The following is a 19,649-nucleotide window of genomic DNA, read 5'->3' as shown; positions in this document are numbered from 1 at the left end:
GTTACAATAATTACACCATAATGCTACAGCCATGTGCAGTTCAATAAATGAATGAATAACATTACTGCTGTCATTTTATGAAAAAGGTTAGCATCATATAGGTGGATATCTGAAGAGGTTGGTACTTGGTGTGTTAGCTACATGTTTGCTCAGCTGATGTTAAACACAATTCTACACCTTTCACTACATGTTGTCAGGTGACGACACATGGTGTCATCTTGGGGTTTATCTACTAAGCTGTAGCTCTGTTTGCTCTGCAGGTGGCCGATTAGTGCGCTCTGGAATACCTGTGGCTGCGAGTGTAATTAATCTCTCTGCTCCTTTCCACAGGCACCACGTCTTGGTTTGGTTATGCTGTTCTGAGTTTATTCCGATGTTTTTGCTGTACACATAACAACACCTGGACCCATCACTTTCACTCATGCACCTCACACACCACTGACTTACTGACTTCCACACCTCACGTTGACTAGACTTACTTTAATTTGTTCCAGTTTGGTTTAATTTGATTAATAAAATGCTCGTGTGTATCCTTTTTGTTGTGGCCACTACGTTTTGTCAGTTTAGGGCTCCATATTTATCATAGGTTCAGATTTGTATTTAAATCCACTTTTTAGCTAACTTTATAAATTAACTGAATACTCAGACTTACAAAATATAAACTACTGTATATTTCCTGCTACAGTAAATTTTCCTAGGATACATAAGCAAAGTTTCAAAGTGTTAAATGCTTTTGACTGTATCATGCTATCTGTCAACACAACGTCATATGTTATATTTGCCCTCGAAAAGCATGAGATCGTCCTGTACAGCCTAATCCTGCTCTTAAAGCAGCTGATAGCCCACAGCTGCTCAGTTTAAAAAGACTGATCAAGGACAATCTGTTTTGTCTGTGGGGTTTTATAAACAGAAGGACCCCTCTATAAGCTTTCATCACCACCATCATCATCATCACTGCCTTCTGCGATCAAAGGATTAGGCGTATGATGGCACCCCCTGGGGATGCATGTAAATGTAGCAGGCTTGTATTAATCTGCCTTGCTAAAAAGCACAATGAGTTTGCATCACTTGGCATAGGATGGCTAATAATGGTCTAAAGATATCCACTTATGTCTCTCTAGGAAAGCGATATCTTGCCAAAGGCCAAAATAAAATTACAAGAACTCATGTAGGCACACAAGTCCATCAGATATCTCCCATCATTCATCCTCTAATTGCTTCTCAGTCCCTTTTTAGTTTAGTTTTTAGTTATTGTCTTTTTAATGTTGTTTTATACCTTATCTTTAGCTCTTTGCATATACGTTTATGTTTATAAATATATAAGCATATAATATAACATGCTGTATGATTGTGCTGAATTATAATATAATAATTGAAATAATTTATCAAGCAAAATGCTATACATTTCTGACAAGACCAAGTGAAAAAGTGAAAAAATAATAACATAATGAAAACAGATTTACAGATAAACTGATTATGAGAGTTATCTTTGGTCATTGTGCAAATACTGTACTGAATAGACTTTGCCTAACAAGATATTTTCCACCATGCAGCGAATATTAGCTTCAACATTTTCCATAATAAATTATTACTTTGAGGTTTTCCACCACACTCTAAATCATGGATGAAATCCCCGAAGTCCACTGAACATGGCAAGTTCTGACAATATAGCCGTTCAGCCTTATGATGATTTATGAGAGTTGATATTGTAAGGGGGGGGGGGAAACAGCATAGGCAGTCTAAAAACAGTTAAAATTAAGAGACAATTCAGGTAAAAAAATTAAAAGAAAGAAGCTACTGATGTTTATACACTATGACCTTTACACTCTGCTGTGCTTTGTGTTGTATGTTGATGATTTTGTCTCAAATTTGACAAGTTCCATCCTCCTTCTTTTAAACACTGCACAGCTCTTTTCATTTTAAAACAAATATTTAACATTTTATTTGTAAATGTTTTTGTATTCATTCATATATAACATAACTAACGTAACGCATATTTGTTGATAAATGATCTCTGCGAAGAAAAAACTGGCAGCTCTACCAGAAATGATCACCTGCTGCGACTGCAGACAGAACAACATTGCGTTGAACTTGGAGCTTGTCTGGGATGAATCACACAATAGGTCTGAAAGGAAGGAGGGAGGGTGTATTTGGAGGAGGTCAGCTTCCGATAGTGTGTCAGTGAACAGCAGGTCAGGGAAGAGGAGTGGCCGGTAAGAACAGCTGCTGTCACCGGCATGAGTTTTCCTCTGCTGAGGGGCCTCTGGAAGGGATGAGGATGACAGCTTCCTGGAATAGGATCAGAATGTGCTACACCAAAAAATCTACGTGGAAGCCATGTCTACAGTAAAATAATAAAATCACATAAATGGTACGTGCAGGTCTGGTGGTGCCCAAAAATGTACCTTACATTCTCTCTGGAGCTATTAGATGGGTTAAATAGCTTCTTCCTTCTATTGAAGACAGGAAACAATGAGTCATTTCTAACTGTGGGAATGTAAGTATTTTGTGCAGGAGTCAGTAGTAGTTGAGTACATTTACTCAAGTACTGTAGTTAAGTGCAATTCTGAGGTAATTTTACTTCAGTATTTCCACTTGCTACTTTATACTTCTACTCCAGTACATTTCAGAGGGAAATATACTTTTTACTTCACTAGGTTGGGAACCATTGAACTAAACTACTAACCTAACTGCATATAAAGTAGTTTACCTCCACATTGACTAATAGTTTAAATACATTTAGCTGCTTATACTTTATTTATTTTGCTTAAGTAGGATTATACTTGTGACAAAGTATTTTCACATTATTGTATTTGTGCGTAATTAAATGATCTGCATAGTTCAAATTGCATTAACATGTGCGTAGGATCAAAAACTCCGGCACACTTTGTGGGCTCTTGTGGTGACTTGATGAACATCCTTTTGGTCCGTAGGCCTTCATCAGGGGACAATTAGTTTTATCAGATTTGTCAGGAAGTCATAAATGTGACTTGTTATTCATTATCAAGGGTGGAACAACAAAACAGGACGTTTTGGTTCCTCAAACATCAGAGAAAATCCATGCTTTCTTTCCCAGATCTACTCTTCACTTCAAAGAATGATGCACGCGCAGCCAGATGGTAATCAAAGATTTGTGCGCCAGCAGACTGTCGTAATTGAGATGGGATGGGTGTGTGCTGACGTGCTTTGTCACTGCCTTTGGCCTTGCTCCAATCTGTCCTGCAGAGACAGGAGGGCGTAGTCCTGATCTGCAGCTGGCCTAGTGCTGTCTGACCTCTGCCCTCACCCTCCTCCCACTTTTTCTGCTCACCCACCAGCTCTGTCACACCCACTATCTGCCTGCCTTTTCTTCTCCCTGTCTCCAGTACGACTCATTTCACAATGAACAGTTTAGGGCGCTCAATGGGGTTATTTTTTTCCCTTGATGCACTTTACGAAGACTCTGCTTGAGGCAACACTGACACATGTATAAAACTAGTGTTATTATCCCCAAATCAAAAATATATACTGGAACTGCAAAAATAAAAAGTAATTGTGGCTGATGATCTAAAAAACAGTGCTGATTTAGTCAAACCACAATCCATCACTTCACTGTATGCCACTCAAGGCCAAAGGTAGAAGTTACCAGTTAACCTACACTTACTGGAGCTTAGTTGTCATTATTTAGTACTTAGTATAATGTTGCATACAGTTAAAATATTTGAACTTTTTACTCTAACTTTACTTTTTATTTTGAGTAGTTGTTATAGATGATGTCACCCCTAACAACGGATGTAATTAATATTTTGAGAGTAAAACCTTGACTATTGGATGGACTGCTGTGAATATACGACATATATTCAAGGTAGCTGGAGGATAAAACAACTTTGGTGATCCCATAACCTTTCATCTACCGCCATTATCATAATTTCAATTTGAAGAGACAGGAAACGTAGGAGACTGACAGAGGAGATGACATGCAGCAAAGGGCTGTGGGCTGGAATCACCGCTTGTATATGGTGCACATGCTCTACAAGGGGAGCTAACGTAGCTATTGTATGGCTTCAGTAAGTGTCGTAGCCATAGGACTGGGCGATATGGTCAAAAATGTTATTGCGATAAAAACTTTCACATCATTCAGTATTGATTATTATCACGATAAATGTCAAATCATTATTTCTTTCAAGTTTAAAGGCTGATTTTTGCTCCTGCGTGAAAGCTAAAGAAACCAGATGGTTAATTGTGGTTTTAAACTCTTCTTTATGGACAGAACATAACAGTGGATCACTTAACAAATCTGAGGTAGAACATTCAAAACAATTAAGTAAAACCTTTTTTCAGTCCCCTCTCCTCAAAATAAATATCTGTGCTAATTCATTAGTGATTCAAAGGAATTAAATCAAATATTTTTTGTGATTGAGGAAAATGATATTGCGATAATTATCATTATTGTTTTTTTGTGCCCAGTCCTATATTGTCATTTATCATTTTAATAGAGCTTTTATCATCATGTGATGATTCATTGTTACATAGTGGCATGAATTATGCTCCATACAAAATATTTAGGTAAACAGAACAATTTTTATTTGAAAACAAAACCTAAAACTTAATTTAGCAATTTCCTTTAAAACAAACAGTGGCACACAAATATAAAATGATCATGTGATAGCAGTAAAATTAACATTTTGCAAGCTAAACATTTCCCTAAAACCTTTTTTTTACTGTATATTTGATTGTTGAAGTACATCAGTAAGATCAGTGCATTACTGAATTACTTAGCATATGGCACAATCAGATACCGCTGCACTGCCTGACCCTGCAGATGGATGCAGTGTAAATGTGAAGACGCACAGACATAAATAGCTGGTACGTTTGAGATCGGATTCCCACAGATCAGCAGAGGTCGGTCAGACTCTCCTTCCGTCTGACGGGCAGCAAATGCAGATTTGAGGTAGAGGATACATCAGACAGCAGGAACCAGCAAAACAATAACCTTTCTGCACACATAACAGCAGCTTCTGGATTTATAATTTGACAACAAACTGATCAATTTCCAACTGACTCTCATCAATTGTTTTTCTGCAATCCTGCTGTTGCAGCTTTCAAATACAGTCAAGTCCTATGTAAAGGAGACCAGCACCCTGTTATCCTAGATATGCAGGGTGTACAGCAGGCAGCCCTACAGTGAAACAATTGAAGAGTTTTTTTTTTTTTTACAGAACTGATCAGTATGACAGGAAGTAATATAAGAACATGGTTAAAACTTGTACCAGCCACCAGACAGAACTTACTGGAATGCTGTTTGTTTTGTTTAGAATGATGAAAATGACGTAACTAATTCAAGTAAAGTCAGTTAATTTACATTATCTGTTAAAACCTGCTGTGCTCTTGGTGTAGTAAGGCACAACATCACAGACAGGCACTCGTGAGAGAAGAATTGTCATTATTACAGTGAAGTAACACTGACAACCAGAGAAAACAATCCAATCTGGTAGTAAAACTGTGTCTAAGCATTATTTTCAAATCAAAAGTCAAGTTATTTCACTAAACATTAAAAGATCTCAAAGTTAAATTGAGAAACTCAAAAGGAGATTTAGTGCAAAAATCACAAAAACGTAATGCAGCAAACTCCCTGAAACTTCTCTAAACATTGGTTTTATTGCTACATCCTTTTTACTGCACACATCCTCATTTACGAGAGGCAGGAATCAAGATGCTCATTGATCTTTGACTCCTCCACCTGTGCTTGGCATGCTGGACAGCTGACCATCAATGCTGAAGAGGAGGAAGAGGATGAAGAGGTGGGGGTAGAACTGGGGACTCCTGCAGAGGAATGGAGTGAGGAAGTAGCGGAGGATGCTGTAGCAGTGGCAGTTCTTTGCTGCATTGCAGGTGATTTTTCCTTCAGAGACTCCCCTGATGCTGCTGAACTGCTGCCTAGTGTCTTCTGGAAGAAGTCAAAGATGCTGGCTGAGCTGCTGCGGTCGTCCCACGACCTCTTCCTCGATGCCTGACCCCCACCAGCAGCTCCCGATGCACCATCACTATTAGACTGATTGAAATACTTGGAATGTGTTGGTTTGGCAGGGCTGCCTTTGGTTCCTTTTGAAACCACAGAAGAAAGCTGCGAATGGCTGGATTTACTAGGACTTGGAATAAATGTTCTGGGAGAGGAAGCTGAAGGGGTACTTTGTTGTTTAGGAAAGAAGGAAGAAGCAGAGGTAGCACTCATTGTAATGTCTGATGATGTTAGTGAATCTCTGTTAAGTTCTGCGTTTGAGGTGGAGGATTGACTCACTGACTTTCTGACACTTGTGCTGTTGAAAAGGTCTTCAATGGACCTCTGTTTGATTTTATTTGCTTCTTGGCTACCTCTGCTGCGGGGTTTGGGGATTTTCACAGGCGAGCCGTTGATGTTGACAAAAACCCTTGTGTTACCAACAGACCTCTTTATGTGTGGCTTCTGCCCCGTGGAGGTAGCTGGTCTGACGGAGGGTAGTGCACTAGAGATTCCTTTGTTACCCAGGCCGGAGCGAACAGGAGAATTGAGACTTTTAGCCGGAGATGAAGGGGTGAAGAGTTTCTTTGGAGAGGAAATGGGGCTGGACGAGGATGTTTTCAGAACAGGCACTACTAGTTTGTAAGATGGGGAGGAAGACGTCGAGGACTGTGATGTCCCTCCGAGTAGAAAGCCTTTGCCACTAAATGGGATAATGTTCCTTATGTCCTGTGATCCAGAACCTGAGAGGGGAAAAGGCACAAATTCAGAGTCATGCAACAGACCTTCTTTGAGAAGTCTGTCTAAATGATTACAGTACTACTACTATGCTAAATGTCTTTACATTTCAGTTTTTTTACCTAAAAAGGTACTGGAAGATGGATTTTGTTACCTTTGCTACTAGCGGTTTACCAGCATTTCTGGTCTTTATACTAAGCTCAACTAATCAGCTGTAGCTTCATATTTATTGCACAGACATGAGAATAGAATCTTCTCATTTAACACTCAACAAGAAAAGAAGTCAGTGTAAAATGTTGAACTATTCCTTTGAATATGGGCAGAAAGGTCATGAAAGAGAGGACTATTTCTTATCATATTTTTGTGATCTTGAAACAAGACGCGTTAGTAAAAAAAATGTTCTGGGATTGTGACCTAATCACATTATTATTATGAGAACAAAATAACATGAAAGATTCAGTGTGTTTGCATGACACCCCGTGTGTTTTTTTCATTTAACAGCAAATAGCTTACAATGTTTTAAAAAATGCACAATTATATATATATAGCTATTACAACAGAACATGCAGCAGAGGAATAAGCTAATCACCTGTAGTTGTACTTGAAGGCTTTCTATTTCCTGAGGCCTTTGTCTCTGAGGTCTTCCCATCCTTTTTGCCTTTTTTGCCATATCCTTCAGGCTCCTTGACTTTGGTGTACGTCCCTCCACACGTCCTCTTGTGGTCCTCCCACCAGGGGTCCAGAGAAGATGGAGCCCGATTCATGGCCCTCTTCACAAAGCCAAAGTAGGGCTTGCGGTTCTGGCAGGGCCCGTTGCATTTCCACCAGTGCTGCCGGTACACATCAACCTCATCGTGGAAACTGTGGTAGATCTGACAAGAAGACGAAGACGTTTCAGAGGGTTATTTCTATTATTGCAATCTCTGAGACAAGCAAAGACAATAAGAGCTAAATACTTAAACTGTGAAAGAGAAGATAATCCTACAGAAATGTTTGTCCCACTGGACTTGTTGATCCGATTCATGTGTTTGCAGAACTCAGGACCATGACCGTCTCGGTCTCTGTTGTTCTGGGTCACAAACAGCAGCGCGTGAATCATTTCATGAAGGAGAGTCTGTGGAAACAAACAAACAAACAAACAAAAACTTAACTTGTAAAATCTGTCCAAGTAAACACATTTTGATATGCATGGAAGCTTTTGATCTCAAATTCAGAGGAAGAGCTGCTAGAGGTGTTTATGTACTTTGAATTTAAAGTTTTAGTAAACTGATGTAAATATGCTGTTTTACCCATGTGAAGAAAACATAAAAGTGATTATCTTTACTATTTACAAATAGAAATATTTGAATTGTTAAGAATAAAAATTGTAGGAGGGGAATTAGATCAAATTCTCGCTTCTGAAAAAAGCTAGATTGGTGTTAACTATCCACCTCACCTCCACCAGGTCTTTTCTCGGCCTAAGCTTCAGCAGAGGGGCACTGAGTCTGATTGAACACAGTCCACCTCGGCCCTCATAAGAGCACACTCCAGCACACCTACGAGAAAAGTGTACAAAGAACAGGAGACATCAGAGGCAAGAAACACAGCCCTTTCATAAACTCCACTGGAAAGATAATTTGCACCCAGCAGCAGTGGTTTACAGGGAAGTTTGAATAGTGACAAAGCACCTTCACACAGAACCCCATACAAAAACCTGACCGTTTTATTTTCAGTAACTGTATTACTGCACCTAGCTTCAAGTTATTGTGACTTTGGCCTTTGACAACAAAAGATAATATAACGTTAACATAATATGTGACTTACAGTGTCATTCTTGGGCTCCACTTAACCTCGACACCGCTGAGTTTCCCGTAGAAGAACATGTCATTGAACTCCAGAAACATAGCTCTGACATCGGGACTGGGGTCCAGCATCTCCCAGGACTCGTCCACGATTGACAGCGGCCTCTCGGGCTGGACAGTCTGCTTCCAGTAGGGAACAACATCGCTGCTGCCGCCACCAGTTACCTCCACTTTCCGTTTCTTACTGCTTTGTCCGAAGCTATTATCATCAAAGCCGTTTGATGACACCAATGCCGTCTCGTATTCATTGTCAAATTGCTCCTGTAGCTGAATGGCAAGCAGAAAATCATCATCCATGGCGACGGAAACAGTGGGACAGCTGATGTAGCCACGTAGCTAGGCTAACGTTTATGTTAGCTTCCTGAAGCTACTTAACGTTAGCGTGCGTGGCTTTTACACGTTTATCAAACAATACGTGACAGAATCACCGGATCACAGTCTTTCAAATATACTATCCGTCGAAATACTCGTATTTGTGTCATGATTTCGGCGAAAACATCCACATCTTCATGTTGGACGAAGGTGTTTGATGTTACTCCAAAACTAGCGCCAACGGTTGTGTCAAGTTTACCACAATAAAACCAAAGAACATCCGTTAAGGATTTCAAAATAAATCTTCTGTTGGAAAAACTATGGCTATCTTTTTTTAAGGGACGTGTGTTCTTAATACAACTATTTTTTCTTTTTGTTTAAAGAACCAAAGTACGATTATTTGTTGTTCTGTGCCATATACTAATGCTTTTAAATCGTTTAATATTTTACTCTTGTGATAACACTTTTTTCCGCTTTAGAGTTGAGTAACTCTCGCTAACTTGAAAAAAACTCACAATTGTTCGAAGTCAAAGAAAGGCATTCTGGGATTTGTTGTCTTCTTCGTTTTAAGTAGTTGGCCAATCTAAAATCAACTCGGGGTTTTCTGTTGTAATTTAGTGATTAAATAAATAAAAAGCAACAAGTCAAGTCTTGCATAAAGTTGGTATTTCTAATGCTCTAGTAAAATATCGATTTATCGAAAATATCGATTTTGGCTTGTACATGGCTTGTATACGTGACAAAATGTTCTTGAAAAATGTTTATATCATGAGATTTGTTGGCCATCATGTTTTCTGAGTTCCGTGCGGTTCAGGGTGTCAACTTCCTGTTTGGGTTGAAAGCGGATAAGAACCTAGGAAGATCCTAGATGAACACTTCCTCTGTCTACATTTAACACTAATTTGTCAGTATTTTATTTTAAGTAAACGCACACACGGTAGAAGATGTCGGAGACGGGGAACCGACTACGGAAGCTCCTCGAATCGCCTAATTTCGAGCCTCAAAACTACGTGAAGCAGCTGTCACAGCAGTCCGATGGCGACAGGGATTTGCAGGAGCATCGCCAAAAAATCCAAACCTTGGCGGACGAAACGGCTCAAAACCTGAAGAAAAATGTCTATAAGAACTACAGACAGTTCATCGAAACGGCCAAAGAGATTTCCTACCTGGAGAGCGAGATGTACCAGCTGAGTCACATCCTGACAGAGCAGAAGAGCATCATGGAGAGCATCACTCAGGCCTTGCTGTCCACAGACAAGGATGAGACATCTAAAGAGATGCAGGCTGCTTTCCCCAAAGAGACCGAGGAGGTGAAGCAGAGGACGCTCACCTCGCTGCTGGAGAAAGTGGAAGGCGGTAAAAACATCATGGACACCCCAGGAAGGCACCTGGTCTACAATGGTGACCTTGTGGAGTTTGATGTTGACAACATGTCCCCCATCCAGAAGGTGCACGCTTTCCTGATGAACGACTGTCTGCTAATCGCCACCTGGCTGCCAAACCGTCGAGGAACCGTCAAGTATAAATACAACGCCCTGTATGACCTGGAGAGCTTCGCTGTGGTTAACGTAAAGGACAACCCTCCCATGAAGGACATGTTCAAGATCCTCATGTTCCCAGACAGTCGCATCTTCCAGGCGGAGAACAGCAAAATCAAGAAGGAGTGGCTGGAGATCCTGGACGAAACCAAGAAGAACAAAGTCACCAAGGACAAGCACAAGAAAGAGGAAGAGGCCCCTACTTCTCCTGTAAGGGCCGAGGTGTCCACCAATCCTTTCGATGTGGACGAGGACGAACGAGCCGTCGCTGAAGAAAGCGTGGACCTCAGTCCTGAGTGGATCCAGGGGCTGCCGGAGGATCTGGATGTTTGCATTGCCCAGAGAGACTTTGAGGGCGCCGTGGACCTGCTGGACAAGCTCAACGAGTATCTCAAAGACCAGCCGGTCACCCAGAGGGTCAAAGAGCTGAGGGTGAAGGTGGATGAGCGTGTGCGGCAGCTGACAGAGGTCCTGGTGTTCGAGTTGTCTCCAGATCGCTCACTTCGAGGTGGACCCAAAGCCACGCGGCGGGCCGTGTCCCAGCTGATCAGACTAGGTTCTGCTTTATTTTCATAACCATCCCCGCACACACAAACAAAAAATAAATTTTCATGTAGGTGTTAAATCTATTTTAAATACTTGGAGCGAGCATGCAAACAATGAAGCCTTCAAGATTTTGTTATCGGAGGCTGTCAAAGTGTGATTGTAGATAAATAAATGCTGCCTGCAGTGTTTCACACATTTAGGGTGTATAAATGCAACTAGCAGTCATTTTTTAAATAAATTAAAATAGTGGTTTATAAAATGCAGGAAAATGATGAAAAAAGTCCATTACAATTCCCTTTAGTCCGTGGTGATGTCTTCATATTGCTTATTTTGTCCAAACATATTTAGTTTCTTATCGCATAAGATAAACAAAAGCAGCAAATCCTCACCACTGAGGAGGTGAAACTGGTGATTTTGTGTCGTTTTTGCTTGGAAAAAGAATTTTGTTGGTGTATCTATCAACTGATCATTTTAACTTGAGGAACAACAATTTCTTATAGGGTTTAGGTATGAAAACTATTATAGTTGTAGAATAATTGCAGGTTAACATTCCTGTTTTTGATTCTTTATACGTTATACGTTATACTATTAGAATAGTTTCTTAGGTTAACTATCTTCTAACTGATCATCACTTGGTAATTCATTAAAACTGATTTAATGAAATTTCAAGATTTGATATTATGGTTTGGTGCAGACAGTAGTCCCAGTACAGATTAGAGTGGATACATTTTTCCTGTCTAGAAATGGTTGGACATAAATTTGAGTTTTTGGACCAAACTCAACACAGTGTCAAAAACATACTGGTAAAGTATAAACCTGTGTTCAAAATTGCAGCTTGGGAACACACGGAAAGAAAAGAGTGAATGAGACAATGAATTCAAATGATCTGAAAATCAGGAAAAAATGAAGAACCACACTTTTTTGAGTATTTAAAAATCACAACATTTCACTTTGTTATGTATTAGCTGTTCAGATATATTTTCAAAAATTTTATCTTCTTAAATTATATTCTAAACATTCTTTCAAAGTCTCATGCACAAACTCAGTGTATTGTGATGGACAAAACTAAATCTCTTAAACCCCCATATGTATAGTATGGCAGCATAAATGCTATGAAAAATGTGCTGTCTCACTACATTAGAACATATATTTGCAGAACATTTGAATTACTTTTTGCCATTATTTCAGGCCAGTCCACCAAAGCCTGTGAGCTGTTCCTGAAGAACCGTGCTGCTGCAGTCCAGACGGCCATAAGGCAGCTGCGCATAGAAGGAGCCACATTGCTCTACATCCACAAACTCTGCAACAACTTCTTCACAAGCTTGCTGGAGACGGCCAAAGAGTTTGAGATGGACTTTGCAGGGAACACGGGCTGCTACTCCGCCTTTGTGGTCTGGTCCAGATCAGCCATGAGGATGTTTGTGGACGCCTTCAGCAAGCAGGTAGGCGGAAGATTAAAAACTAGAAGGTCAGGCATTTTAAGTAACTGTTGGCAAGTAAAAAACTAGTGCAGGAGGTAAAGCCTTATGATTTGGCAGCCAGAGAGTGAATTATGTCATTTGATAACTTGTGAAGGTATATTTATGTCTTAATAAAATGAGTTTGGTGTCTCTTATCAGGTGTTTGACAGTAAGGAGAGCCTGTCGACAGCAGCAGAGTGTGTTAAAGTGGCCAAGGAGCATTGTCAGCAGCTGACTGAGATCGGCCTGGACCTGACATTCACCCTGCAGTCGCTGCTGGTCAAAGACATCAAGGCAGCCCTGCTGAGCTACAAGGACATCATCATGGAAGCCACCAAGCACAGAAACTCTGAGGAGATGTGGAGGAGGATGAACCTCATGACCCCCGAGGCTCTGACTAAACTCAAGGTGGATTTGGCTTGTCTGTCTGTCCTGAAACATTTATTGGATTAATTGTTTAGTTGATCGACAAATGTGATTTATCAAGCAAAGATTCCTAACATGCTCTGGTTTCGGCTTCTTGAGTGTGAGGATGTGCTGCTTTTGTCCATTCTATGTGATTGTAAACTAAATATCTTTGGGTTTTTGACTGTTGGTTGGACAAAACACAATATTTAAGATGTAACTTTGGACTCCGGTAAATTGTGATAGGCATTTTTACCTGCCAAATGCTGGGTGTTAATGAAAAAAGGTGTTAAATTCTCTATCTGTTGAAACATTACCATATTCATTTTTCTCTCTGCAGGACGAGATGCGCAGCTGTGGCATGGGCAGCTTTGAGCAGTACACTGGCGACGACTGCTGGGTGAACCTGAGCTACACCATCGTGGCCTTCACAAAGCAGCTGATGAGCTTCTTGGAGGAAGGACTGAAGCTCTACTTCCCCGAGCTGCACATGGTGCTGCTGGAGAGCCTGAGGGAGATCATCCTGGTCGCCGTGCAGCACGTGGACTACAGCCTCCGCTGTGAGCAGGACCCTGAGAAGAAGGCCTTCATCGTGCGGAATGCCACCTTCCTCCACGACACCGTACTGCCGGTGGTGGAGCTGAGGTTTGAAGAGGCCGTGGGCAAGCCGGCCAAACAGCTGCAGGACCTGAGGAAGAGCAACAGACCGGTTCGAATCAATCCAGAGAGTACCACATCTTTGGTCTGAGACTGATGGCTCATTTAAAAAAAGATGTGTGACTGCAAAAATGGATGGTGGACAAAAAACACCTGAAAGCTCTTTCACTGACTGTTCTGGCAATTTCAACTCAGAACTTCAAAATAAGCGTTAGTTATTGGTTGTTTTGAGATGGCAGGACACTAAATTACAGGATACAACATGGAGAACGGCAGGCTAAGAAACCTTAAGATAGGTATGTGTACAAAGCTACTTTGCACCTGACTTTGCACCAACTCACAAAGATGATACTAGCTGATAGTGATGAAAACTTATATTACTATTGCTTTCCCAAATCCCTATTGCTGCATCCAATATTTGATTTGATCAAAGAACATGTTCCAAATGTCAGTGGAAAGTCCCTTTTGAGTTAACAGCTGATTTATGGGGCTCTTTTGATGTCAGACTGTAGTGATAACCAAGAAATGCTCTCTTCTCAAAGTTTGTGTAATAAACAAATACATTAAGGACATATTTCAGACAAACAGCCGATCAGTGTGTGTACATTTTCTGATGTTATGTGCAGTTTTGTTCACATGTAGGACCCTGTTTTCTCTGAAATGGCATTACACAATTTATTACAGACTTTGGCAAAAATTCGATCTTGATAAAATATGTCTGTACTCATGGAAAGCTTTTTTTGGGGCTATTGGACCTGTTATTAGACACTAAATGGAATTCTAGCATAATAAGACTGATTAAAAGGGATGACTGAAAAGCAAATGCACTGGTTGTAATACTCAAAGTTTGTGTTTAAGAAAAACACGTGAAATATAATAAAGCTCATCATGTAAGCACAATCTTGTTTTGTTGTATTTTTCCAGGAAGATGAAAGTTGCACTGACTAACAAAGCAAGTGTTTAGTATGTTTGTGCCTCATTGTCTGTTATGTAAAACAATCGGTTAAGAGTCAGTAACATAAACTTTTTTGTTATGTCCCCGTTTGGAAGCTGAAAATATTTCACCTCCTCTTCAATGCATAAAGTAATTGCATTTGTATTAGCCTGTAACAATGTTCGGGGAAATAGTAAATGAGCCAGTGCGTTAAAATACAAGTTAAACTTTGCCCAAACTTGAGCATTGTGCCTAAATACACATGGTTGTCCTACTACATTGTGAGTGACATCTATTTGTATTTGACTCATATTTTTGAGCATCACTGCTTTTTTTTCTTTTCTTTCCTGCTACATGTCTTATCTAACTTGTACTTTTATCTCTCTGACTCACATCAGAGCACTCTTAGTTTTCTCTATCATTCCCAAGAGAATAAGATTTATCGACCTTTTTCACAGCAAGCATTGTGACTTGTCATGGCAACTTAATGATGGTCAAAACGTCAGCTGTTAAAAGATCCTGCTGTTTCACTCCAGGTTATTTACCCTGTACATTTAGTTAAAAGAAATCAGCATTACATCTTCAATAGATCTGTGTGATGATGAATGAAAAATCAAGGTTGCAGAGAATTTAATAAATCTCATCCTGAATCTAGCGGTTTGCAGAGCAATCATCCCAGGTGTGTTAGTATAAATAGTGCTTTTATATTGGATTGATTTTCTTAAAAACAAGATTATAAAAAATCTTTTCTGTATAAAATAAAAGCGCTGTCATTCACACAGTATTTATTAATCCTGGTTTTATGGCAATGTTGCCCTCTTGTGGCGGCTTACAATGTAAAAATATGGAATATCGAGGTTGGTAGACAATATTCAGATGTTAAGTCACAGCACTTGAGTCTTTTTACTCATAAATCAAGTGACAATATTACAAATACACATTGTAGTACCCCAGCATTACATTTGTTTTGTAAGTAAAACTGCAGTAAAACCAATTTAAATTTTGTTATTGCAATATGAAAACAATTTCTTCTCTTTCTGTGTTAAACAAATCCCAGCAGCGACAAAGCCTAACATGCTACATAGCAGGCAGAGATATTTTTAGCCCCCATTCAACACATGATTGTTCTCTCTGCTTCACAGCTCATCACATTATAATCACTGATGTGATCGAGGGCTCAAGGAAAGCCTCGGGTGAAGTTATCAGCTTATCCTCAGAGAAGAAGAATCCGGCTGGTCAGATTATTCGAAAGGAATTCATTCAGTCAACGTGATGAGTTTCATGTGGTGAATAGATGGCAGTTTTTTTTTCGTTCAGCCCATTCTCCTTTGATTAAAGAATAAAAACATGTTATCTAACTTTCTCCAGCCTTATTTTGCTTCACATACATGCAGTTCTACAAATTCCCATTTGGGAGATGCTCAACTCATCAGAGGTACAGTATTTTGATGGTAACACTTCTTTGCTTTTATTTTCCGCTGCTGTTATTAAAGCTGCTATGGGTAGGATTTTACTTTTGTGCCATGCAGGACAAGTTTCAAAATTGACACCTTTTGAACTGGATTGTCTCATTTCTCTTCAAACTACAACTTACATCATCAGAATTTTATAAATAAAAACATGATATAATCACATGTAAGTTCTTTACAGAATACATTTAAAGCTGTGTAATCAATGTTTTGATATTAACAATGGGTCAACTTTACATTTATTCATTTAGCTGACGCTTTTATCCAAAGCAACTTACAATTGCTATACATGTCAGAGGTCGCACGCCTCTGAAGCAACGAGAGGTTAAGTGTCTTGCTCATGGACACACTGTTGGGGGATTGAACCCAAATCTCTCACACCAAAGGCAGGCATCTTAGCCATTGCGCCATCACCACCCTGACTAATCTGAAACGAGGTTGCTTGTAGTGATGAATCCACAGCTAATTGTCATGAGACTGCAGTTCTCCTCAGCTCTACAGAGCTTTCTAGTGTCTTTCAGCTCATTGGTTTAGTTTTTAACCCACAACTTCACTGTTTTGGTTTATTCTCTCTGTTCTCATCAGCACCAGATGCAATGCAAATGAAGCAAGCAGCTGCTTTCAGTGAAAACAAACTGATATACACACTGTTTGATTCAGTCAATCTACATGGGCCCCTTAATGGCTGATGATAATGATGAATATGTTCAGTCTGTTTGTCCTTGCTCTCTCTTTTTGAACAGCTGACTCCACTTTTGACATGAAATGGAAAAACAAATGCATAAAATGGAGCCCTATTTTCTGTGTCATACAGTTTAAAAATAACTCTTCTTTGACTGCAATTTTAACGGGATAGTGCTGGATGGGTATTGTGATTTTCTACAGGAGCATTTCTCAAAGAGTGCTACCCTTTACGAAGCCATTTAGACTTGACCATTTAACTTGAGCTTTCATCTGAACTGTTGGATTTGCAGCTCTTCCTTAGATTGTGGTTAAAGTTTAGGTTTGGCAATGAAAGTATTTGGAGGAGGTCAATGTGTAAGTTTGTGTATATCTTTGCATTAAAGTGTATTCAATTTACCACAGAACAGATCTGTAACTAGGTAATGGGATGCTAACAGGCCTAATAAATGGGAAAGCTGTCCCAGTGGGAGGGAGTAATGCTGCACCCTGAGGGATTTCAGTCACGGCTGCTGTCTGGTCAATTAAATGTTTAGCTAACACAGAAGGCTAATGTCACACAACACAAAGATGTTATGATTGAACTGACTACAAATCTTTGAGCATCTGTCCTCTCTGGTAGGATCGAGGATCTTCACATCCACAGTCATCATTAGTGTCTGCTGAGTTTTAACTTAATTTATCCCATCTTTGTTTGGTATATGCTAGTTATGCCACTGTGCTCATCTGGCTCAGACTGACAGGCAGAACAAATACGGATCATCAGGCAGTCACAATAAATTACCATTATCAGCATCACCATCACTGCTGACATGATGATCGACAATCGTGGCCTTTGTGTTCCCTGTATAACCCTAAGGATAGCTAAGAATAAAAGACATTTCCTTTACTAACTGAAATTAATTGAGCTTCCTTTCTTTTTTTTATTGCTGAATTTCTGGCCAGAAGAGTCACACGTAGATACCGATATAGATTAGGCTATGAGATTTGTAAACAGATTTGCCTTACTTGATTTCAGTTTTATGATACTTTATCCTTCTACTCTATCACATTTCAGAAGGCAAAAGTAAATTTTGAGCATGTATACACTGCATTTGATTGATTTTTTTTTTTTTTAAGTACAAGATATTGCAATTATTCTTCTTCAAATTCTGTATTTTTTTTAAAGAAAGAAAGAAACTTAGGAACATAAAACTAAGTACATAAGCTATATCACGATTTTGTTTAATGTTCATTGTACATCTTTCTTTGACTAGTTTGTATTTTGAATCACCATTGCTCTTCTCGCCTCCATTTGACAGTATTTTTCTTCTCTATATGGTTTGCCACACAAACGTATTTACAAACAGATAATTGAGGAGTTTTATGTTATATAGTTGGTATTTCCATTTCTTTTTGGGAGATTTTTTTTGGGTTTAGCATTTTGGCTGGACTATACATTCTAAAATTATTTATTTTATAATAGTATTTTAAAAGATGATTCTCCAACTTTAAGACCTGATAGGCCTTTATGTTTAAAGTAAAATTCCTGGCAGTGTGGAGACTTTAAAGACAGCATATACCTTAATTTTCTCAACATACGCTACAGAAACCACCTGACTGACAGAATCTATTTTGATTCTGTTTTGACTATATTCAATTGTACATAATTGTTATTAATTGTAAATAGTGTGTATACAGTGTGTATTTACACATCTACATAGATTGTTAATTGTATGTTGATTGTCTATAGTGTGTATACAGCCTGTATTTATACAGAATGTTAAGCTGATTCTACTTTTGTTGTATTTTGCTCTTTTTTGATTCCCTCTGTGCTGCTGTGCCAATTTTTATTTCCCCTATGGGATATTAATAAAGGAATATCTTATCTAGGCTATGTGGAAAATAACAGCAGTTAACTGAGTAACTAAAGTATTTAATATATAAAGTATTTAACAGGGGCTATAAAATATAGAGTGTGGCAGTGTCTACAAATAACAGTCAGGGAGATCTGCATGTTTCAGAGTCTGTGAATAAATTGACCCGATCAATCAACTCAAATCACAAGCATCACAATCTCCGCCCCTCTTTGCGCCTGCGCAAAGCCTCGTAGGGAGCTGTCCGTGTCAGTAGGTGCTGGAGTGTTTTCACTGAAGCCGATTCTCCCCCCGGTCCACCGAAACAGACGGGAGCGATGGAAGAAGAGTTAAAATGTCCCGTTTGCGGTTCTCTCTTCAAGGATCCCATCCTGCTGCCCTGCTCCCACAATGTCTGCCTGGCGTGTGCTCGGAACATCACCGTGCAGACCCCGGACGGGGAGACCCCGGTGCAGAACCGAGCTTCGGGCAGCTCTGACTACGACTACCTGGACATGGACAAGATGAGTCTGTACAGCGAGACGGACAGCGGGTACGGTTCGTACACGCCGTGCCAGCTCAAGTCTCCAAACGGGGTGCGGGTGTTTCCGCCGGCCAACCCCCACCGACACTGCTCGCTCACTTGCCCGCTGTGTCACCGGAGCGTCTCCCTGGATGAGCGGGGGCTTCGGGGTTTCCCTCGGAACCGGCTGCTGGAGGCCATCGTGGCGCGGTACCAGCAGAACCGCGCCGCCTCCTCCTCTTCTTCTTCTACCGCGGTAAAATGCCAGCTGTGCGACCGCAACCCGGTGGACGCGGCGGTGATGTGCGAGCAGTGCGATGTCTTCTACTGTAACGCCTGCCAGCAGCGGTGCCACCCGTCTCGCGGTCCGCTCGCCAAGCACCGCCTGGTGCCGCCGCGGACCCAAGCGACAGGAGGTGGCGCGGCAAGCGGAGGAGGGAGCGGCGGTCAGCAGCCGCCCGCCACTGCGCGGAAACCGGCGACCTGCGTGGATCACGAGGCGGAAAACTTCAACATGTACTGCTACAGCTGCAAGACTCCGGTGTGTATGAAGTGTCTGGAGGAGGGAAAACACGCCAAGCACGACATCAAACCGCTGGCCGTGATGTGGAAACAACACAAGGTGAGCGAACACGCGCGCACCCACAGTTTTATGTTCACAGGATACACTGAGCCTGAATGCCTTTAAGCAAACATTATTTATTTATTATATCAACAATTAGGATATTGTTCT

General features: G+C 40.4%; 3 protein-coding genes across 6 annotated transcripts in view; 2 read left to right on the top strand and 1 right to left on the bottom strand.

The window, feature by feature from the left end:
* Positions 1–4,540: 4,540 nt before the first annotated feature.
* sprtn (SprT-like N-terminal domain) lies at positions 4,541–9,122 on the bottom strand. The gene is made up of 5 exons (XM_038727084.1): positions 8,519–9,122; positions 8,151–8,250; positions 7,701–7,829; positions 7,305–7,587; positions 4,541–6,720 (listed from the first exon to the last, which is right to left on the bottom strand). The coding sequence occupies exons 1-5, from the start codon at positions 8,851–8,853 to the stop codon at positions 5,672–5,674; spliced, it is 1,896 nt and encodes a 631-aa protein (XP_038583012.1). The 5' UTR covers positions 8,854–9,122; the 3' UTR covers positions 4,541–5,671.
* Positions 9,123–9,687: 565 nt separating this feature from the next.
* exoc8 (exocyst complex component 8) lies at positions 9,688–14,374 on the top strand. Its single transcript, XM_038727063.1, has 4 exons — positions 9,688–10,962; positions 12,141–12,394; positions 12,572–12,820; positions 13,158–14,374. Exons 1-4 carry the CDS (start codon positions 9,813–9,815, stop codon positions 13,563–13,565), a joined length of 2,061 nt encoding a protein of 686 aa, XP_038582991.1. The 5' UTR covers positions 9,688–9,812; the 3' UTR covers positions 13,566–14,374.
* Positions 14,375–18,629: 4,255 nt separating this feature from the next.
* Positions 18,630–19,649, top strand: part of LOC119909276 (E3 ubiquitin-protein ligase TRIM9) — a 43,479-nt gene continuing 42,459 nt past the window's right edge. For 2 of the 4 annotated variants that reach the window (XM_038727409.1, XM_038727407.1), the window contains exon 1: positions 18,630–19,538. In XM_038727409.1, the coding sequence (XP_038583337.1) occupies positions 18,732–19,538 (807 nt within the window). In that variant the 5' untranslated portion in view covers positions 18,630–18,731. The remainder of the gene's footprint in view (positions 19,539–19,649) is intronic. The other 2 variants (XM_038727410.1, XM_038727408.1) reach the window with 1 other exon arrangement.

The sequence above is a fragment of the Micropterus salmoides genome, unplaced genomic scaffold, assembly GCF_014851395.1.
Source record: "Micropterus salmoides isolate LMB-PRFRI ecotype aquatic unplaced genomic scaffold, ASM1485139v1 Ms_hic_scaffold_18, whole genome shotgun sequence".
In the NCBI taxonomy this organism is placed as follows: domain Eukaryota; kingdom Metazoa; phylum Chordata; class Actinopteri; order Centrarchiformes; family Centrarchidae; genus Micropterus; species Micropterus salmoides.
Note: the sequence above shows the minus strand (reverse complement) of the source record. Positions and strands in the feature narration are given on the sequence as shown.